Source organism: Dasypus novemcinctus, chromosome 2 (genome assembly GCF_030445035.2).
Source record: "Dasypus novemcinctus isolate mDasNov1 chromosome 2, mDasNov1.1.hap2, whole genome shotgun sequence".
NCBI classification, from domain to species: domain Eukaryota; kingdom Metazoa; phylum Chordata; class Mammalia; order Cingulata; family Dasypodidae; genus Dasypus; species Dasypus novemcinctus.
The window spans coordinates 134,241,047-134,265,123 of NC_080674.1; the positions used below are offsets into that span (position 1 = coordinate 134,241,047).

At 34.9% G+C, this 24,077-nt stretch overlaps 1 protein-coding gene across 6 annotated transcripts in view; it reads left to right on the forward strand.

The window, feature by feature from the left end:
• PRRC1 (proline rich coiled-coil 1) overlaps positions 1–24,077 on the forward strand; it is a 40,555-nt gene that overhangs the window by 12,877 nt on the left and 3,601 nt on the right. For all 6 annotated transcript variants that reach the window (XM_012519346.3, XM_004449526.5, XM_012519349.4 and 3 more), the window contains 4 exons: positions 464–566; positions 4,126–4,289; positions 11,642–11,745; positions 19,696–19,798. In XM_012519346.3, coding sequence (XP_012374800.1) covers positions 464–566; positions 4,126–4,289; positions 11,642–11,745; positions 19,696–19,798 — 474 coding nt within the window. The remainder of the gene's footprint in view (positions 1–463; positions 567–4,125; positions 4,290–11,641; positions 11,746–19,695; positions 19,799–24,077) is intronic.

Genomic DNA, 24,077 nt, shown 5'->3' on the forward strand with positions numbered 1-24,077 from the left:
CTGCAGCTCTAGGCCTTGTTCTTATTTGAAGTGCACAGGCTCGCAAGCATAGTCATTAGTATCAAGGGCTCATTGTTGGACTTTCCTTCTTTTTTGGTCTTTGCCGTCGCACTTAGGGGATTGTTGCTGTTCTTTTAGGGACTGTGATAGAGCTTGCCTGGCTAGGAACTCAGCACTCCCTCAGTTGTTTTTAATTGTATCCACTATGAAAATATCCAAACATTTTTATGTACCCTGGATATATGCCCTGTAGAACTCTCTGCCAACCATGTGTCCCCTGTCAATAACATCCCACACCAGTATTCCTCTGCTGCCATTGTTGAACCTCTCTGTGATCCAAAACTTCCTGAAAAGTGAAGCCCAATATATTGCCAGGCATGGAGTTCTTTAAAGTCCCATGTTTTAATCTATATAGCAAAGAAAAGGTGTAACTTGTATTTATATATTAATTTGTTTTACGCAGGGTGTGGCTGGAAATCCTATGGTGAAGTCTGTGCTTGATAAAACAAAACATTCAGTAGAAAGCATGATTACAACGCTGGACCCTGGCATGGCTCCATATATCAGTATGTACTTAATATTAGACCACAATCTGCCATTTTTAAAAAAGTATTTACCAATGTCAGCCACTAATTGTATTTAATCAGTGGAAATTCCTCTTATAGGCTTGAAGTTGATTGTCAGTCTTAGTTTTCAACTGTTCTTTCATCCTTTTTTTTTAAATTCACCATTAAATAGGTTGTGAAAATTCTACAGAATGAACTTTGGAGGAATAAAAAATATATGAATTCTTAGTATACTTAACAGGTTTTAATTTTAAATCTGGGTTAGTGTTACTTTATGTGAATTTTGTTTTATTTACTGTTCACATTTGAAATGAAGCTTTTGTTCATATTTGTTTTTGACATTTAATCACTTACCAATTTTAATTAATGTGCATATGCCAGGAAAAATATTTTTAGAGGAAATGATCTATTAATTTATAATATGATTACAAGGTTTGTTGGGAAAGCCTATTTTAACTACTTTTGAACCATTGCCATCAAGAATCTGTCACACAGCTGATGAAGAGATGCTGTTTGCTATTTAATTTTTATGTACATTTTTAAGATCTGAAAAAAAAAAAATATTGCTTAGTAGGATCAGTGACCAATTATGAGTAAGCTGTAGAAGATAACAACTTACAGGCTAAACCTGTACACCACATACCTGAACTAGATTTTTAGTGGCTATAACAAGCCAGTATCTTTCACTAGTTGGTAGTTTATTGTCTAGTAAACATCAATGGAAAAAGACCAAACAGTGATAAATGCCATTTATTGAAATGCTTGCTCTGCCAGACACTTAACTCATAAGAGCTTTGCAAGGTAGGAATTATTTTCTTTAAATTTTAGGTGAGGAACTTGAGTTCAGAGAAATGATTTAAGCTATAATTCCAGGTCATAAAGCTTGACAGACCTAGATTGAATATATGATCAGTTCTTTTATACTTGGATATTTTGTCTCCTTTGAAGTAGAAAATTGAATCAAGATTTAAATTAGCTGAATTGTTTTCTGTCGTTAACTGTTTGAAGGATTCAGAAATTGGACTCTACCATATATTGATGTCATATGTTCATAATATCATGTTTGACATATTTAATGCATAGTATATATTATTTTCTTCACAAGTATGTATTTTGAATGAGGGAAGGAAAGGAATTAACATTTATGGAGCTCTTGCTTCTTTAATGAGTGCTATGTTAGACTTTGAAAGCTTTTATCTTATTTAGTCCTTGGAGCAAGCACTATAAGGTTGGAGGTAGTTTTCTACCAAGGAACAAACTCACTGGTTTCCTAAGATAATAAAGCTAATAAATGATAAAGCCAGGACTGAAACCCAAGACTGGTGTTTCTCAAACCAATTATCTTCCAGGGCATCAAAATAAAACAGAGAGATAAAGCCAAGGAAAAAACAGAGAAAGAGAAATGAAATTTCTGTTATTAAAAAATAATATAATTTAAAATAAAAAAAAAATTTTAACCAATGAAAAAAGGTTATAAAACAGCATGAGAAAAAGCTGACTGCTGATAGGCAGCAAAAGCAAAATCATTCTGATCTAATTAGAACTTAGTGTAATACTTAATGGTATTTTTGTACAAATATCATTGAAATACTTGATTTAACCATTTCAAAGGTATCAAGAAAGCACAAGAACTACTAGAAGTGGATTTAACACAGTTTAGCTTTCTACTTTCTTTTCTAGTCAGTTCTTTTATCATTTAGGGTGCAGGGCTCATAAGCTTTTTGGCCTGAAGCTTGGTGGAGCAGTATTGAGCTAGGTTCAAGAGATAAATCCCACATGGGAAAAAATTGAGAAAAATGAGCACCTCTTCTCTCCTATATGACCCATTGCTTTTAGGTTATATTAATTTCTGAATCTTCCAGAAAAGATGTGCTCTGTGGAACATTAAGTTAATCATATATAATGTATCCATGGTTTCAAAAAAAAACAAAAAACTATTTGGAAAATATTTTTAACTCTTCCACAGATATTTCTTAGTTTTCAGAAAAACATAGTGTTTCTGGAGCCAGATGTTTTACATTACGAAGAGCTTTTGTGAGAAATCATTTAAAAAAAATTTTTTTTACCAGCGACAGCCATTAATATCAAATATCAAAATATGCTTTGCTATAAAAATCATAGTACACACGCTCTTTTTTTTAAACAATAAATGGAAATATTAAAAATGTTTTAAAATGTTCATCTTGCTTTTATCCTTTTTAAATTTCAGTTTTTATGTATGTTGATATTTTGATTTTTATATATGTTTACATATTTGTATTAGGACAGTAATACATGTATTTTCACAAATAGTTGTGTGGTATGTTTTTTTTTTAACTGATGAGATTTATAACAAAAAATTTTGAGGATCCCCACATTTAAACTATTTTCTAGATAAAAAGTATATTTCATTTTTATTTTATTGTAGTCCTCATTTAGCGTAGAGTTAGAACTGCTCTTTGATAAGTTACATATTATCAATGAGATGAGCTAGGATGTGTTTAGGGGTATGGCCATAGACCATATTGTCAATGAGAGTCTTCATTTTCATTTTCTATGACTAAAATATCCCAAGTATGTAACTTACATTATATTTCACAAGCCATGTATTTAATTTCTTAGATTGCTTCATAGGTAAAGTTTTAGAAATTGTGGTGTTAGAATTTTGTGTATAATAAATGTCTGTCTTTATTAACCGACAGAAAAAACACCTTGATTTGCAACCTTAAAAAAAAGGAATAAAAGGATCTATCCAAAGTTTAAACTACTTAGAAAGTGAAACTTGGCTAAATTAATAGAATGTCATAGTTAGGGATACGACAGTTTTCATATCTCCTATAAGAGCATTTCCCAAATTGATATTTCTGGAACATGTTTAGGAGCTATTATTAGATCCTGAAAAATTATTTCATGAACAGATTAAGTATGGGAAGTACTGGGTTAAAGTCATGGTTTTTAATTGTTGTATTTCTCAGAATCTTTGCTATATTAGTGTGCATAGTGAATTTCCAAGTAAGAGATATGGTGTGCAGCTTTTCCCAAAGCTATTTGATTTATAGAGCACTGTCTTCAGGCAGACCTACTAAAACATTCTGGAACAAAATTTCTTAGAATACAGAAAAATGTTGTGTTTTACTTGTGTGGCAGATAGGAAATGCAGAACCATTAAGAGGTGTGTACCATCTTCTGTTTGCTTATAAGATTCTCTCTTACTATACATTTAAATTCTCATTTTTAAAACTCAGGAAAAGTTAGCCAAGCATATGTCATAATATGATGGTGTTAGTTTAGAAGGTGAAAATATATCTGATTGTGTCAGATGTTGCCAGAAAAGAGTGTTTCAGAATCCTACAGGCCTAGGTTTGAATGTGGAAGTCAGCACTAAGCAACTATGTTGTTACCTTGCACATGACTGTTCACTTCAGTTTCTTCAACATACGAAAAAGGTAATGATCTGTATCTTGCACGGTTTTGTGAAGTTAGTAATAAGTATTAAATAAAATGTTAGTAGGTGGTATGGTAGTAATTATGAGAATATGATTATTTTAATTTGGAATTGAAATTTTCTTCTGGTCTGTAGAATCTGGAGGTGAACTGGATATTGTAGTGACCTCAGATAAAGAGGTAAAGGTTGCTGCTGTCAGAGATGCCTTCCAGGAGGTCTTTGGCTTAGCTGTGGTTATAGGGGAAGCTGGACAGTCCAATATTGCCCCACAACCAGTGGGTTATGCAGCTGGATTAAAAGTGAGTAAAAGTATACCTTTTTTTCCACAATTCTAATGTCAAGATATGAAAATTGGCAGTTTTTTTCTCCCTAATTATAATTCTGTTGTCTATATGGAGCCAATGGATATTTATACTGAAATAATGATCAGCTTTGTTTTTAGTTAGACAACCTGTAGTATTATGGAAATACAGAGTGGTGTTTTAATTTGAAGAAACATAAGGTAGATTTTGAATTTCTTGGAGATTGGGTGGAGGTGGGTGTGCGATGAGGAACACATGCAGAAGGTATAGAGTGAGTAGTTTGCCCTAATATAGATCTTGGGGAGCCGATGTAGCCCAGTAGTTGAGTGCCTGCTTTTCCTATATACAAGGTCCTGGGTTCAATCCCCCATACCTCCTAAAAAGAAAAAAAAAGAGAGATCTTCTTAACCTGTTAACTACCATTCATATCAATTACTAAAAGTATAATATCTCTGGAATCCCATAAGCAGTTTTATTACTGCTATTAATAATACTTTACAGTTACACATTTCTGCATGGGTTGTTGGGCTCTGTTATGCATTTGTCCACCAGAATGGTGACAATGGAGATAGTGAGAATGGGCCTTTTCTCTGAGTGGTTTCTGCTATCTAGAACACTCTTCCCTCAAATATCTACTTGGTTAACTCCTTAGCCTCCTTCAAGTCTTTATTCAATTCTTGCCTAGTCAATGCGGCCTATTCTGACTACCCTACTTAGTATTGAAATCTGCATCTACTTACCCTGTGATTCAGGTCTTCCTTACCTACCTTCCTCTTTTTTGCTTATGGCACTCAGTATCTCCTAATATTCTGTATTTATTATGTTTATTATTTATTTAATGCTTCCCCCCCCCCCCCCCCAGATTTAAGTCTGTAAGAGCAGAGACGTTTTTTTGGTTCACTGATGCAAACTCTTAGAGCTTAGCACATAGTAGGTGCTCAGTAGATATTTGTTAAACAGTTTCATAAACATAAGATGTGTATTACTTTTTTTTTTAAAGATTTATTTTTCATTTATGTCTCCCCCCCGCCCCAGTTGTCTGCTCTCTGTGTGTTCTTCTGTGACCGCTTCTATCCTTAGCAGCAGCACTGGGAATCTGTGTTTCTTTTTGTAGTGTCATCTTGTTGTGTCAGCTCTCCGTGTGTGCAGTGCCATTCCCCGGCAGGCTGCATTTTCTTTCATGCTGGGCAGCTCTTCTTACAGGGCGCACTCCTTGCACGTGGGGTTCCCCTACGTGGGGGACACCCCTGCATGGCATGGCACTACTTGCGCGCATCAGCACTGCGCATGGGCCAGCTCCACACCGGTCAAGGAGGCCTGGGGTTTGAACCGCAGACCTCCCATGGGGTAGGTGGGCACCCTATCCATTGGGCCAAGTCCACTTCCCTGTATGTCCTTTTGATAAAATAAAACTTGTGATCTTTTTTCCTTTTTGAATTATCTCCCTCATAATCACACAAAGTTCTTGGGTAGCATGCCAGTCTGTGTGATTCGTTGTCCAATAATACATAATTTTATAGTTTTTATTCTTATTCTTGCATCTTTGCACTTTAACCTTGCCTTTCTTTATCTGCTCCACTAAGAGGGGTCATTTCAGCCTTTTTTTTTTTTTTTCGTTTTCTTTGAGCAAGTAACAGTATAGTTTTTAGTGAGATGAAATTCAATGCTGATTTTATTATGCAATGCTGAATAAATGTTGCTTGAATGAGTGAATGTGCAGATTGGCTTTGGGTTATTCTTTTTAAAATATTTTTCAAAAGAGCAGTTTATTTTCATATTCCCTCATTGAATAATAGTATGCTGAAAGATGTTCTTCAAAATTAGTATCTAGCAGTATCATCCAGATGTCTTGTTATAAAATCTCGAATGCAGAATTCAAAATGCTAGGGTAAATTTTTTAAATGAATAATTTACTTCCTCAAGGTAACAGTCTGTTGCAGAAGTCATTTTCACTATGACATCTGTTCTGAATTTTGGTTTAACACCCTATCAGTTGAGTCTTTTGAGAAGAATGGAGATTTTTCCCTTAACAATTCTAGCTGCCCGCTAGTTCCTATACCTTAATAGTACCTTTTGAATCAGTTATCTTCAAACTGTTATTTGAATATCCCTGGTGATAGACAAAAGATTTTGCAAGTGTTGAGTTGACACAGTTTTAAAAAGGACTCAATTTCTAATTGAAGCAACATGCCAGTTCTTTTTTTCCCATTTCCTGTTTTCCCGCTATATAAAATAAAGATGTACCTCTCACCACTGAATCTTACTGTGGTAGCTTGCCTCAGGATATAAACCTCTCCTGAGTGTCATTTAAAGGGACAATTATTATTCTAGATATTGAAAAAGTAAATAACTTAGTGACTAGCTAACATTCTTTTGCAAGTCTTTGTTTTCCACAAAATTGTAAAAAATGACCAGAAAGAGTTGTCAACTAATAGATCATTAATAATTTTAAAAAAATTTTTAAATGTATTTTTTATTTATTTTTAAAAGATACATAGATCACACAAAATGTTACATTAAAAAATATTGGAGGTTCCCATATGCCCCATTCCCCAAACCCCCCACTTTTCCCACATCAACAACTTCTTTCATCAGTGTGGTGTATTCATTCATTACATTTAATGAATACTTGGAGCACTGCTACACAGCCTGGATTAAAGTTTACATTGTAATTTACACTCTCTCTCAGTCCATTCAGTGGGTTATGGCAGGATATATAATGTCCTGTATCTGTCTCTGCAATATAATTCAGGCCAACTCCTAGTTCTGAAAATGACCCCATATCACACTTCCTTTTCCCTCTCCCTACCTTCAGCAATTCCCATGGCCACTGTCTCCACATCAATGATCTAATTTCATTAATTTTTGATGATTGATCATAATGTGATTTTTGGCACCTTAACTCAGATTTCAAGGAATTTACTGATATTGCTGTAACTAAATTCCTTCTGTTCTTGTATACTTATCTATATAAACAAGGTTTTCCTATATAAAAACAGAAATAAGAATAGAATTTATGCTGAACCCTATCTTGTTATAGTAACTAATATTTCTCCATGATCTCTAAACCATTGCATGTGTGTGTTACAGTAGGGGGATGGGGACACAAAACAAAGTTTTTTCACCCAACAAAATAGGCTGTGCCAGTCCTCTCATTCTAATGCTTTATGTGTATTAAATGTGTGAGTATAGGTGAAGTGTTTTCCTGGCTTATAGGAAGTTCTCAATAAATATTAGCTATTATTAGCTAAAAATGATAAAAATCTACTGAATGTGACATGATTATGTGTTGGTGAAGATACTTTAAGAAATGAAGATTATCTAGTTATAATAGTATTTATAAGATTTGATTTTTTAAATCTTCAAAATAAACCTAATCATTCTACTTAACATTTGACTAAAAAGTACGAAGAAGAATTTCTGCACATCAAATGCTGGTCACATCCCTTCAATAGTCTGTTGTATGAGAAGGGGAAGGGAAAGGAAAAACATGCAAGACCGAGGAAATAAGCATAAAATATCAAGTATATCATCCCAAGCAGCAATCTTGATGGCACTGAATATACTTAACCTATCTTTCAGTTTTCTTACTTGAAAAATGAAGCAGTGCTTCCTCTGTCTACTTCCCAAGGTCATAATGAAATTCTTGAGAAACAGTATATAAAAGTGCTTCATAAACACAAAGCGCTATATAGATGTTAACACATCAGTATATATTATTTAAGCATTTATGGAAATCTGTTATGTGCCAAACATTGTGCTGAGCGTAGAAAAAATGATTAAGACACCATTCCTGCTCAGTCTTGATTGGGGGGTGGATGGGGTGAAACAATAGTTAACAATATGAGATAAATGTTATATGAGAGAAGCATCAAGGACCACAATAGAAGGAGCGCTCATCCCAAAGAAGAGAAGTGAGGAAAAGCTTCAGCTATCATCTCTGTGGAAAGTTAAATCCAGATCAACAAGTAAAAGGTAGTTAGCATAGGGCAGGTTTTCAGGATCGGAAAAAGTCAGTTGATTGATTATAATTAATTCTTGAACATAAACCTACATTGAGACTGGATTATTCTTAATTCTGTTAAATAGTTCTGCATGAATTTGGGGTCCTTTTTCCATTTATATTTGATACTTAATTTAAAAAGAATATGTAGCTTTTTTTTATTTCACACACATATCAAAACTACTTTTCTGAATTCAGGGCTATATTGAGGGTGTACTTTAAAGATATCAAGAGTGCTTTTTTAAATTGGAAAGAGTTTATAATAAAAAGAGGACTTTTCAATATTTAGTTTTAGAGGGGGTAGCCTAAATAAAATCTTAAGATGGTGATAGATTATTGGACCAAAAGAAAAAAAAAGATGAGTACATTTCCTTGATGTTAGAGATTAAAGCAGGAGCTTCCTGTAAATTATAAAACATTATATAAATGTAACATGGACATTGATTGGTTCTGGTATTACTGTTTTTAAAGGTGGCAAAGGAATTTATTAATTTAATTTTCTGGTAAAGGTTACTTAAATATGAGAGGTTAAAACTTGAAATGGTTAGGCAATTGAAATTTATTGCTTTATGTTGAAAAGTAATAATTAGAGCACAGATGGTGAAAATAGGCCTGTGGTGTCTGTTGATGTTAAGGTTTGAGTTACTCAGCTGAATAAGTCCTATGTTTTGAGTTTGTCACTGGGAACATGAAGAAAGGAAGCAAATATAGAAATACTTAAGATTTTATTTATATGATTATGAATAGAAGGAAACAGTTTAAAATTTTAGTGGTACAAATAAAAATTAGATAACTAAATGGCTATGTGGAGAACATGCTTTGTAGTTAGTGTTTTAAAATCATGACACAGAAAATAGTTAAAATCAGGTACTAAAATTGAAAGCCTAATGGGTTTGTTTTTGTTTTGTTTTGTTTTTGTTTTTTTTGCCTCCTTGGGAAAAAACCTTATTCTTTGGATATTAGTGGTAGTGATGTTTATCTTGTGACTTTATTAATTTTTTGACAGACTTATTTTTGCTATTTGCTTTGCCCTTAAAATTTAGACATGTGGGTTATTCCTTTTCTACAACTTTCAATACAAATTCAAAATTAAAAATCATTAAATTGATACATAGCTAAGTGATTTATTGATTGTTTAGTTTTTTCAGAAACAGTAGAGGGAACTAAAGAGAAGAAAAATAATGTAGAATTCAAAACATTAAAAATTTTCTCCCCATTAGATTTCATTAGAAGTGAATTTTTTTTCTGAACTTAATTTTTCCTTTAGACATATGAAATTTTTTACAGAAATAAAGCTGCTTATGCAAAATTAAAGTTAGGAAGCTTCTGAAACTTCTCCTATGCCAAGTATTAATTTATTGAAATGGTTTATGATCATTGTTTTATATAGTTAATATTCAACAGGTAAAAATATAGTTAATATTTACAATCATTTGTGATCAAAGACATTTTAATTCTTCATTTGGATCAAATTGTTTAGTATGTTTTAGAAGAAAGTCTAAGCTCTTAGGGGCCTGTCTATACTACTTCAGTTCTGAGATGATTACTTAATGTGACCTCTGAGTTACTTAATTCTTAATCCTCTACCTCACTGAAAAATAAACATAAAATCCCAGAAATGTTGACAGGGACTAATTTTATTTGTATTTGCAAATAAAACTCCCAGAGAATGCCACATTTAATTAATGAAGTGGTCAGAGGAGACGAGGGCCCAATATAACCCTCTCTTCATTTTCTCTTCTGAATTGTGTAAACAAAAAAGAATTAAACCTGCTCACTTAGCTCATTCTCCTAGAGGTGCTAATAAATTTCAATGAAATATTTTGTGAATCCAGTGAAGTATAAAGCCCTATGCTGTAGGATAGTCAAAAGTGAAAAAAGTCTCTGGAACCTGTGCCATGATGTAATATATAGCTGAGATAATCACCTTCAGAAAGTTAGGGCTGAAGCTTTAAACATCCCACTGATCCCTTAATAGCTTTTACTGACTGAACGTTTATTAATATTTAAAGTTCTTTTTATCAAAATTTAGCTGTAAATATCTCTTGGGAGGTATGAGTTAGGCAAATTTACAGTATCTGATATAAATGATTAAGTCCATCTTATTTATTTTCTTTCAATTTCAAGAACTGCCTCATTTTAGTATTTGATTTATTGTCACATATTTACACTATTTACTTCTTAGATTAGCTACACAGCCCTTCAGAAGCTCTGTATTCTTTCCTTTGTTCAGTTAATTCATTTACCAAATTCTTAATGAATACCTATTAAGTTAGGCACTGTGCTATGCACTGCGGATAAAATGATAAGCAAAAATAGTCTTGATTTTGTTGTAGTTCAACCAAATATCTTCTTAAATCCATCATTTTTATAAGTTAGTGGTTTGTTTTGTTTTACCTGTTTTCATACAGTTGTCACTTTGTCCTCTTTATTTCTGTTGCTGAAGTGTCCTAGCCTTCTTAATTTTCATTTGAATAAGAATTGAACACCTAATCTCATATTCACTATTTGCTCCATTATCCATATTAAAAATAGGTATATTATCCAGGGTTCATTTTGTTTAGAAATAGAAAGATGTTTATCTTGCTTTTTTGAATACATCTCATAGCTTTGTGATCACTGTTTATGAAACAATCCAGATAAAAGTGGTGTACAACCTTGTTCTCAACTGTTCGAGCTTGAGCTTTTAGTTTTTTGCTATAAGATGTCTACTTAATTCATGGTAGAGCTCCTTGTGCAGTATACAAGTAACTTAGCTGCTCATTTTTTTTTTTTTTAATAAATGGCAATGATTTTCCTGAATACACTTTGGCCTAATGTATACATTTGTAGATTTGTTTTTAACTTAAAATAACTAAGTGTTTTCAGGTTATATTTAAAGGGAACCAGAAGAAAAGAAAAAAAAAGAACCAGAAGAGAAAAATTATACTTACTGTTAATATGATTGCCTAGCTAGAAAATTTAAGAGAATCATCCAGAACACTATTAGAACTGATAAAAATGACATGTATTCAGTAAGATGTCATCAAGCCAGATCAACATTTTTTAAAAATCCATTGTTTTTTTTATTAATAATAACCAGTTAGAAAATGTAACATAAAAGCGATCCAATTCACAGTGGTAACCAAAATAATAAGGCCTATAGGAATCATTTGGAAGGTGTACTTCAAAATTAATTCTGGGGGGAATGCTGTTCCCCTTTTTCACTTTTTACTTTCTCTTTTCTATGTTGTTTGAATGTTTACAATAAGTATATATGTGTTTCTTTATAAATGTATGCATATATAAATATATTTATAATTGAATAATTTGAAATAATTCTCTAACCAATACTGTTTTTGTTCAGGGAGCCCAGGAACGGATAGATAGCTTGCGTCGAACTGGAGTGATCCGTGAAAAACAGACCGCTGTGTCAGTAGAAAACTTCATTGCAGAATTGCTACCTGACAAGTAAGAGGCTCTGTTACCCTTTTTCTGTCCTTTTAATGGTTACTCCAGAGATTATATATTTTTGAATTTATTATATTATAATACAAATTATGACTTTTACTACTTTCCTGATAATATTGGACCTTTAGAACATTCCCCTTCCACCTTTTGAGGCATTGTTGTCATGCATCTTAATTCTGCACATATTTTAAATTTGTAAGTAGTAGTATTGCTTTGTTGCATAGTTGATAATTCATTTATGTTTACACTCTAAATTCCTTCTTGCATTTTTGTTTGTCATTGTTTTCCTCTGCCTGAAAAACTTCCTTTGTTACTACTTTATAATTCAGGACTACTGATGATGAATTCTTTCAGTTTTTGTTTGTCTGAAACCATCTTTAATTCATCTTTATTTATCTTTTTTAAAGATTTATTTTACTTCTCTCCGCTTCCCCTGCCCCCCCCCCCCATTCTCTGCTCTGTGTCCATTTGCTGCAGTGTGTTCTTTTGCATCCACTTATATTATCAGGTGGTACTGGGAAATTTTGCTCTTTTTGTTGCATCATCTTGCTGCGTCAACTCTCTGTGTGCGGTGCCACTCCTGGGTGGGCTGTGCTTTTTTTGCGCAGGGTGACTCCCCTTGCAGGGTGCACTCCTTGCACATGGGGCTCCCCTATACAGGGGTGCCCCTGCATGGCACAGCACTTCTTGTGTGTGGCAGCATTGCCCATGAGCCAGCTCACCACACCAGCCGGGAGGCCCTGGGTATCGAACTCTGGACCCTCCATATGGTATGCAGATGCTCTATCAGTTGAGCCATGTCTGCTTCCCTCATCTTTATTTTTGAAGGATCTTTTTTTGCTGGATATAGAAGTCTGGCTTGGTAGTTCTTATCTTTACCACTTCAATGATGTCATGTTGTTTTCTGGCCTCTGTCCTTTTTATTAATTTAGCTGTCCCTCTTATTATTGTTTCTGTGAAGATAATATGTTTTTTCCTCTGTCTCCTTTTAGGATTTTCTCAGTCATTTGATTTTTGCACTTTTACTGTGGTGTGCTAGGTGTGTTTCTTTTGTTTGTTTTTGTATTTTGTTTGTGTAATTTACTGAGCTTCTTGATTCTATAGCTTGATATCTTTTATCAGTTTGGAAAATACTTGGCCATATCTTTTCAAAAATTGCTTATGTCCTATTCCTCCCTCTCTTTCTAGGAGTCTAATTTCATTTTAGACCTTTTGACAGTGCTTCACATTACTCTCATTGTAAGTTCTTTTTTTCTTCCACTCTCTTTCTCTCTATTCTTCAGTTTGGATATTTTCTCTTCACCTCTATTTAAATCACTAATTGTGTCTTCTGCCTTGTCCAGTCTGCAGACGAAAGGTATAAGTCCATAGAATCAAGAAGTCCAGTGAATTCACAAGAAAATACATACTAAAATAAAACAAATGATTAAGCCGTTTCATAGGAGCATTGGCCTGCCATGAACTATTCCATAATACCTGGAAGCAGAATGATGGAATAATAAGTAGCTACAGGAAGTCTGTTGATGGTTTTAAGTATGGATTAAGGAGGAAAGAGGATGGAAATATTGTGATTGGAAAGATTGATAGTAAAGGACAGAGGGTTGAGAGAAGGAGGACAAGAGGATAGACTATAAACCCAGGATCCCAAACACTTGCTATTTCCTGCTTTGGCTACTTCTCTCTTCAGTGTTTCATGGGAAATAAATGCACAGAAAACAAAGCCAAGGAAATGCTTGCTTATACCTTTGGCGAGGAAAGACGAATTCAGGAAGAAAACCAGCCAACCAAAAGAAGAAATACCAAGAGTATTTGACCCCTAATGAAGAATAAACTAGGATAGATAGAACCAGCATTTTTAAAATTTTCTCCATGGTGAACTTTTCATCAATTTATGCTAAATCAGAAAAACTAGAGTAATGTATACTATATATGGAAAAATAACATTTTAAGCATGGATGTCTTTATTTTGAGATTAACCTATATAGTTTTTGATGTTAAAATGTCCTTTCTTTTATGAATTGGTAGTAGTAGATGGTCGGATTTTGGTTAAAAAAATAAAAATGGACACACCTCTTTAAGTTCCCAGATTCATTTTTGAAAGATTTTTTCTGGTACATAGAATCTGAATGTCTTAGAACTACAGTGCTTTTTTTTTTTTTTTCAATTTACTGAAATATATCACCCACAAACAAACATACATAAACAATAAGTGTATAGTAATAGTTATGAACTTATAAAACAAACATTATACAGGACTCTCATAACTCACCCTACCACCAACACCTTACATTGTTGTTAAACCATTTTAGCTAAGGATTAAAGAGCATTGTCAAAGCATTACTACTAACTGAAGTATTTTCCCCCAACCCCTGTTATTATCTTTGTTATTTATATATGAACATTACATAAACAATTAAGTGCATAGGAAAAGTTGTGAACTTAGAAAGCAAACATGCATAACATCATACTGGGGTCCCATATATCAACCCTCCACCAACACCTTGCATTGTTGTGACATGTTTACAAATTACGAAAGAATATTGTCAAAATCTTACTACTAATTATAGTCCTTATCTTACATTTGGTGTGTTTTTCCCCCAACATAACTTATTATTATTTTTTTTTAATATATTTTTTATGACAGAAGCTGTAAACTTATGAAACAATCATGCACATATACAGAATTCCCAAGCAAACCCCTCTATCAGCACACCACACTGGTGGAATACTTTTTACAGATAATACCATCTGGTTGTTACCATGCCCATAGTATACATTTGTCTCACATTTTCCATACTGCCTCATTATCAACAACAGTACATCACTGGCATAGATGCAAGAATATTATATTATTATTGCTAACCATAGTTAATAGGTCATTCCAGTTATATTTTTCCCATGTGTTCCCAGTACCCTGCAGTAGTGATATACATTTGCCCTAGCTCACAAAGGACACTCTAGCAGCTGTATCATCAACCACAATTCTCATCCACGTCTTGGTTTACTATGCTATTCAGTTCCTAGATTATTTTCTAGCATTCTGCCAATTGGCATTTATATCCCTAGATTACTGTTTTCAGTCACATCCCTAATTATAAACTGTTTTTACCATCCATTCTATACATTTCCACACATTTACAATAAAGCTAATTAAAACTTTGGAAACATTAAACATCAGTAGTCCATCTCAGTCCTTCTCTTATCTCCATTAAGAGTCTACCACCTACCACCAGGTCTTAAAGATATTTTCCTACAATTTCTTCTAGAAGTTTTATGGTTCTTTTATTTTTAGGTTTTTGGTCCATTTTGAGTTAATTTTTGGATAAGTTGTGAGATAGAGGCCCTCTTTCCTTCTTTTGGCTATAGATGTCCAGTTCTTTCAGCACCATTTTGCTGAATGGACTGTTCTGACTGAGCTGTGTGGGTTTGACAGGCTGGTCAAAAATCACTTGACCGTACATGTGAGGGTCTGTTTCTGAGCCATCAGTTTCGTTCCATTGGTCTATGTATCTGTCCTCATGCCAGTACCATGCTGTTTTTGCCACTATAGTTTGGTAACATGATTTAAAGTCTGGAGATGAGGGTTCACTTTTCCTTTTATTATGTTTCTGGCTATTCAGGACCCCTTACCCCTCCAAATAATTTGCTAATTGTGTTTTCCTTTTTTTTTTTTTTTTGAAAGCTGGTGGAAGTTTTATCAGGGTTGCATTGAATCTCTGTGTATCAATTTGAGTAGAATTGCCATCTTAATGATATTTAGTCTTCCAGTCCATGAGCATGGAATGTTCTTCCAGTTATTTAGGACTTTTTGTATTTCTTTTAGCATTGAGTTGCAGTTTTCTGAATACAAGTGCTTTATATCATTGCTTCAGTTTATTCCTGACTACTTGAGTTTTATCTGTCATATTTTATTTTTGCCACTCTTTTGACACTTTTAGTTACTTTTATTGATAAAAGTCTTCATTTCTAGACTCTCTTCTAGGCCTCTCCTGTCTTTTCTTTTCAGGCTCTAGCACACCCTCTATTATTTCCTGAAAATCTGGTCTCTTGCTTAGAAATTCTCTCAGTTTCTGTTTATCTGTAAATATTCTAATCTCACCCTCATTTTTGAAAGACAGTTTTTCTGCATATAAGAGTCATGGCTGGAAGTTTTTCTCTTGTAGTTATCTTAAATATATCAGACCACTGTCTTCTTGCCTCCATGGTTTCTGGTGAGAAATCAGCACTTAATCTTATTGGGTATCCCTTATATGTTATGCATTGCTTTTCTCTTGCTGTTCTCAGAATTCTCTCTTTATCTTTGGCATTTGGCATTCTGATGAGTATGCATCTTGGAGTTGGACTATTCGGATTTTTTGGATGGGAGTACGTTGTGCTTCTTGGACATGGATATCCATGTCCTTCAATAGGATTGGGAAATTTTCTACCATTACTTCTTTAAATATTCCTTCTGCCCCTTTCCCCTTCTCTTCTCTTTCTGGGACACCCATGACACATGTTTGCACATCTCTTGCTGTCGTTTAGTTCCCTGTGACCTTGTTCAATTTTTTTCCATTCTTTTCTTCATCTGTTCTTTTGTATGTTCTCTTTCAGAGGCCATTTCTTCAAGCTCACCAGTCCTTTCTTCTGCCTCAAATCTGCTATTACGTGATTCCAATTTTTAAAAATTTCATTTATTGTGCCTTTCATTGCCATAAGATCTGCTATTTTTCTATTAATGCTTTCAAATTCTTCTTTGTGCTCATCCACTGTCTTCTTAATACCCTTAATTTCTTTAGCCATCTCATTGAATTTATTAAGGAGATTTGTTTGAACATCTATAAGTAGTTGTCTCAACTCCTTTATGTCATCTGGAGGCTTATCTTGTTCCTTTAACTGGGTCATAGCTTCCTGTTTCTTGGTGTGGATTGTAATTTTTGGTTGGTGTCTTGGCATCTGTGTTACTAGAGTATTTATTCTGGGTGCAGTTTTTCTCTTTAGTTTAGGGCTTCCTGCCCTTTCTCCCTTGCTGGTTGTGCAGTAGGAGCCAAGGATGTAATTGGTGCTATAAACTATGGAGGCTCAAGCTACCCTCATTGCCCCAGGAATGGATGAAGCTTCTCCCAACTTTCTCCTTTCCCAGAGGTAGGGACAGAGTCACAGTTGTGTGGAATAATCCAAGTCGTGCAGGCCTAGACTGTAATTACCCAGAGAGACTCATGAAGCTTCATGTCCCTTTCTCCCATGACCTGGGGCATGGTTGGAGCTGCAGGTGTGGGCAGCAATCTATGCAGTGCAGGTCTAAGATGACCGCAGTTACCCCAGTAGAGTTTTAATTATTCAGTTTGTGCCAGCCAAAGGTACCCTCAGTTACCTGGATAGACTGGTGCTGAGCTAGCCAGCCTCCTCCCTGCCAGAGGTGGGACTGAAGCCTAGGCTATGCCTGCAGACTGATCCAGGTGAAAGAAGCTGGTTCCTACCGTCACTGTGATATTTGGTCAGCCCAGCTTCCCCTCAGGCTGGGGGTGGAGTCAAAATGGTGGCCACCGGCCCCTTTCCTACTTGAACAAATACACACCCCAGCTGTTCCCAGGGTTATTCCTTAGCTATCCGAGTCTACCAGTCAGTAGCCGAAATCGGCAGCCAGCCCTCTCCTCCTCCCCTGTTCCTGGGAAATGGATCTTCCAATTCTGATCACAAAACAACTTCTGGGGCATCTTGCACCACCAGAGTAGGACAATCACTGGCCTCTGCGGCTTGTCTAGCAGGTTGCCGGAGAGGCTGGCGCAGGTCCCTGCAGCTTCCTCCCTTTTGGAGGTGGCACTGGGTCTTAAGCTAGACCTGCAATCTGACCTAGATGGAAAGAAGCCGGTCCCCACTAGCCCTGGGATTTTCAGTCTGCCCTGCTTCCCCTCATGCCAGCTGTGGAATTAAGATGGCGGCTCCCAACCTCTCTCTGACTTGGACAGGCTCAGACTTTAGCTGTTCTCAGGATTATACTGTAGCCCGCTGAATTTACTCATCAGTAGCTGAAGTTGGTGCCCAACCTTCTTTTCCTTCCCCGTTTTTGTGAAGTGGAGCTTTCAGTTCCAGCCGGGGAACAGCTCCCGAGGTGGCTTGTGCCTCCAGTGGAGGATGGGCACTGGCCTCCAGGGCATGGAGCGCTCTACTTACGAGTCATCTCTGCAGATGGGCAGCCTCCTCCTTCCATTCTTTCAAGGATGTTGCAGGATGCTCTTCTGGCCTCCTATAGCCCCCAAACTGGTGTTTCAGCTAGCTCCAGAGACCTCCAGGTGTTTGCTAACTGCCCTGTAGCAGGAGCCGACTCTAGGAGCTCCTTACTCCACTGCCATCTTGCTGTCTTTCTCCTGCAATGCTTTTTAAGGCCTTTTTAAGTCAGAGTGGCTTCCAAGTAGTATTGGTCAACTCTGATTTCATCAGCCACATGGAAAGGGTAAGAAGAAGGTGAGAGTTTGGAATGTGCAGTGACTATTCTTGAACATGATGAGTTCAGATTACACTCTTTTTCCTCCCAGGAGGGAAGAGAGGTGTAGTTGCAAAACAGTGGTAAAGAGGGGGAGAAGAATTGAAAGTTTCCTTAGCCAGCAACACTAGTGACAGAAATGGAAGAGTTATTTAATGAGGATGATTGATTGCAGTTTTAGATTTATTGAGTTGAAGAGAACAGGACATCCAGGTTGAAATGGTCAGTAGTGTGATAGTATTTTAGAAAAAAAGGGGACCTTGACATTCTTCTAATGTGTATGCATGGGCAACCTAGAAGAGACTCTACTTACATACCTTCATTGACCATCTTTTCAGGAAGTCCATATGTAACAGCTTAGTCTATACAATTATTCTCTACCATGAAAGTTATTTCACACAAATTGTACAAAATAACACAAAATAAAATTGAGCTAAACTTGACTCTGTGGAGACTTAATAAACACATTATCTTACTGAGAAAGTTGTCATAACAAAATATCAAATATTTATTAGTATACCAGTGAAAATAAATGGCATTGTTTAATGTTTTAATTTGAAATACAATTTAGGATATGAATACCGAAGACATTACAAACTTCCGTTTTACTATTTAGCAAAGTTGCTAATGTTACCCTATATTTAGCTTTTATTATTTATTTGAATTTATTAACAAAAGTCTCCTAATTCAATTTGTATTTCATTTTACTTTATTAGAGCTACATATTTTTTTAAAAAATGAGACATTGAATATTTTCTTGCTCCATATCCTCTTATTATTAACGTTTATGATTTCAGGGCACCTGACTTTTTTTAAGATTCTGGTTAACTAAAATGCTTGGTAGTACTTCAGTTGACTTCATGTACATCAATTTTTATATGTATCAATTAAAAAAAAATAACTTATAAGTATCTTTAAATGGAAAGAAGTTTCCCTGATTTCATTAAAAACTGTTTCAAAGACTGACTCATTGTGGACAGTCCCGAAAATGTGGTATGGAAGGCTTATCAGGAATAAGATTATATTTGTTGTTATTTCCTCTGAGCTTATTTTTTAATTTGCTAGTAGTTGGCTACATAGTAACAATAAAGTTGGTATTGCCATATTTTAACGAATGATATTTTAAAAATATTTCTCATAATAAACTATTTGCATATTCATGAATGTAAATATGTGTTGTGTATTTGAATACCCCTACTCCCATTCTTCTCCCCCATCTTAGGAAGAAAGAGAACTTCGCATGATAAATAATTTTTAATATTTTTTCTTTGTCATGCTATCACTGGTTCTTTTTTTTCCCCTGGAACTAAGCCAAAATGGTAATTTCATCTATTGTTTCCATGGATTGTCTCCTTGCAAAATGATCAGAAAAGAGTTATCTTCTTGAAATCTGATATTTACCTGAATAATAGTACTTAATTTTTTTCTATTTACTTTAACTTTTATTTAGCATATAATTAATTTGAAACACATGTATTTCATTACAGATGGTTTGACATTGGTTGTTTGATAGTTGAAGATCCTCTCCATGGCATTCATCTAGAAACATTTACACAAGCTACACCAGTGCCTTTGGAATTTGTAGAACAGGTTGGTTTTCTCCTTTTCTTCTTCATTACATACCCAGAGAAATTTGCAATATTGTTTTTAAACCAGACATTAGTTTTAAATTTGTTATGGCAAATATGATAGGTCATTTTCCTTCCTTCTTTTCTCTTTTAGTCTTTTCTCTTTGCTTTTCCTTACATTTGTTTTGCAACCATCTTTGAATAAGTAATACATTACATGTTTGTTATTTTCATTATTTTTTCCTTTGTTTTTCTGATTGTGGTCCTGACCTGAAGATCAGAAAAAGATTTACCTCTTCTGCTTGATGTCCATCTTTCATTTGCTTTCCTCTTGGTCTTACATTTTATTTCCATTATAACCTCCATTTCCTTTTTCTTTGACTTGGTCTTTCTCTTTAGTTTGTTGATCTTTAATAACAAGTCAGTATTAGAAGCCTTAGGTGATAGGCATATGTCCAAAGATTGTTTGGCTGAAAAATGTAACAAATTGTTTACTTGTCAACATAGTTTTCAGAAGAATGTAAGCATACATGTATAATAATTTTGATTCCTTATATATATTTTTATAAGCTATCTCATCCTTTCTTGAATTAATTGGAATATAATATAATTATATATTTACATTGCACTCCCTGTACTCTTAAACAGTATTCTGTTCATTTTTTCTTGGCATCTCTTTCATAAAATTTTCAGCACCTTTTTTCTTTTTGTATGTAGTTAAATGTCAGTTTTAAACTTCCCCTTAAAGTTGTTTGGGACTTACATGCATTTGAGAATCTGGTAAAACTAATGAGTTCTCTCCCAAGAAAAACATTTATATGTTCTTGTGAACAGAATCCCTGAAAGCCACCTATGGTCCTCTTAGAAGTTTGCAATTTAGAAAGTGTCTAAGAATTGATGCTTGGAATTTTGAAATTTTATTGAACCTCTCATTGATACTGTAATTCTTAACCATTATTTCAGAGGTCCAAGAAAGTATTTTTATTGATGTTAAACAATCCCCAGGATGAAAGTGATTAAAAGTTTGTTAGTGGATATTATGCATCCTGTTAATACCAATCAACTAGAAAAATTAGATGAAATGGCTGATTTTCTAGGGAAATGTAAAGTGCCATCGTTGATTCAAGAATAAGTATTAGATTGAACCATATGCATTTACCCTCTTTAAAGGTCAAAAATAGTCAAGTATTGGCAATTTCATGTGATTCAACCAAAATAAATTATCCAAAGGAAGTATTACGGTGGAAGAAATTCAACTAGTTTTTAAAAAATCAGATTCCTAATGGTTTTTAAAGTTGGTTCTACAAAATATTCAAGGGCCTGATTACTTTAATGTTTTGTAGAGAATCAGAATTAGAGTTGGAAAGTTTTCCAGTTCATTCTGTGACAATACTGTTTCCTTAAACACATGGTAACACCAAAGAAAATTTTAGTCTAATAATACTTAGGAACTACATATCAAATTATTGGTAAGATTAATAAAATTCAGAACTGTATTAAAGGAACATTAAATGCTAACCAAGAAGGATTTGTTCCAGGAATGGGATGGTGGTTAAACAATAGCAAATCAATATATAATTCAATACATGAACAGATTAAGGGAGAAAATGGATTTTAATCGATACCGAAAGGTATTTACTAGATATAGCAACCATATTGATAACTCCAGGTAATTAGGAATAGAAGAGTATGTGTGTACTGAAAGTGAAAGCAAACGTTAGATATAATGATAAAACATTAGAAATGTTTTAATTAAGGATGTACCTAACAGTGCTACTATTTAACAGTGCTCTAGAACCGATGGTCAGCAAATAACTTCCCAAAGCCAAATCTAACCTTCTGCCTATTTTTGTAAATAAGTTTTATTGTGCTATATAAACGGAACAAAGATGACCCCTGCATATTGACCCTAATGTGTTTACTTCACAACCATGAATTAACCCAAAGCCTACCACCACCAAACTGAAATTCTTACACATTCACAAACTCTGTGAAATTGCACCTGGCATCTGCTAGTCTTAGATAAGTCAAGCCCTGTGGTTATAAAATACCTCAGACTACTGCTGCCCTCAGAGCTCTCTGATTCAAAAGACTCCTACCTTGCTGCCAAGTGATACCACCTAGATAAGTAAGCCCTTTCTCCAATGCCCATTTCCCTCAGGAGTTCCCTTGCCATAGTCTCTGGGTGTGGCCTCATGCCCTTGCCTCTAGAATGTCTGTTAAAAGGAGACTTCCCCTCTAACGCAAATTTGTGCAATACCCAAATAAAGCTCATTGTATGCTACTGCTGTGGTGTGTCTTTTCCTTGTTCAACCCCCAAATCTAATTCAACACATACTGGAATATGCCAGTGCTCATTTGTTTACATATTGTGTACAGTTGCTTTCACATAACAATGACAGAATTGAGTAGTTGGCAATAGAGACTGTCTGACCCATAATGTGTAAAATATTTACTATCTGGCCCTTTTCAGGAAGAGTTTGCCAATCCCTGGACTAGATGTTCTGGCCATTGTAATAAGAATAAATTCAGGGGGTGGGGTGGGGATAAATATCAGAAAGAAGAAATCATGATAGTCAAAGAACTAAATTGACCTGTGTATATTTTTATCAAATGATATCTTTGACATTTCACTAAGCAAAAAAAATAAAAACAGTGCATCCTGTGTGATCTCATTTGTTGTATGGTTGGTATATGTAGACTTTAAAGTGTATATATATATATGCATTTAAAAAAAGACCTGGAAAGATACACCAGAAACTGTTAATAGTGGTTATTTCTGGCACTTAAAGGGTGCCATTTTTACTCTACTTTTTTTTTTTTTAAAGATTTACTTTTTAATTATTTCTCTCCCCTTCCCCGCCCCAGTTGTCTGCTCTCTGTGTCCATTCACTGTGTGTTCTTCTGTGTCCACTTGTAATCTTGTCAGTGGCACCCAGAATCTGTGTCTCATTTTGTTGTGTCATCTTGCTGCGTCAGCTTTCCGTGTGTGCAATGCCATTCCTGGGCAGGCTGCACTTTTTTCGCACTGGGCAGCTCTCCTCATGAGGCGCACTCGTTGCACGTGGGGCTCGCCTATGTGGGGGACACCCCAGCGTGGCACGGCACGGCACTCCTTGTGCGCATCAGCACTGCGCATGGGCCAGCTCATCACATAGGTCAGGAGGCCCTCAGTTAGAACCTTGGACCTCCCATGTGGTAGGCGGACGCCCTATCCATTGGGCCAAATCCACTTCCCTACTCTACTTTTTATTAAGTTTGATTTTTGACATGTGGCTCAAAATCCAGAAGATAAAAAATATACATTAAAATGTCTTCCTCCCATCCCCAGGTATTCAGCTCCCCTCCTGGAGTTAGTCAATGATACGTTTCTTTTTTCATTTTTAAAAAATTTTTCCTGAGATGTTTTATATCTGCTTCATTATTAAGTTGGTATTTTTTAATTTAAGGGAATCAAAATCAGCTCCTCAGGAAATAATAATACATATGTCTATCAACATTTGAGAAGCACTGTTCTAGTTTCTCTGAGGACCTACATGGTTTCTCTTCTGTTTCTCTTTGGAACATAGTGTGTACTGATGGTGTAGACTACATTGGGCAGATAATACTTAGGTCAGTGGTTCCCAGATGTTGGACTGTTTCTGTTATTTACCTGGGGAGCAATTTTATAAAAATTGTACTGTATCTCTTGGACCCAGCTATGGAGTTTCCAATTCAGTAGTCTTAAATGGGGCTTGAGAAACTCTAGTTTTGTAGAAGCTCCTCAGGTGATTATGATACTCAGCAGATTTAGGAATCACTGTACAAATCATTCTACATATGGATATACTCCTTTGGACTGTACCTCACACCCTAAAACAGAAAACCATATTATTCTTGGATATCACGCAATGAATTTATTCATCTTTCATTCCTTTGTAGGTGAATAAATTACTTGAAGTAGACATGGGTTGTGTCAAATATGGATGATATAACAGTGGTTGATGTTTTTTATCAACCTTTGCTGCATCATCAACCATTTCTAACATAGTATCAAACCGGGTAGTAGTTTGATTAGTATGTATTAACTTATTCAAATGTCAATGCAGCTTTCAGGGATATTCTTCTATAAATTAATTGAGCACTTCTTTTCTAAGTGGGTTAAAGTCTTAATATAGCCTTTTTCTCTCTATTAGGAATTTTATCACTATTAAAGATATAATATTCCATTTAAAAACTAATTCAGTTATCAGCCTGAATGACACTGTATATAAAACTAGAACTTAAGCCCTCTGACGCTGAGCTCTATTAGATGCAGTCAT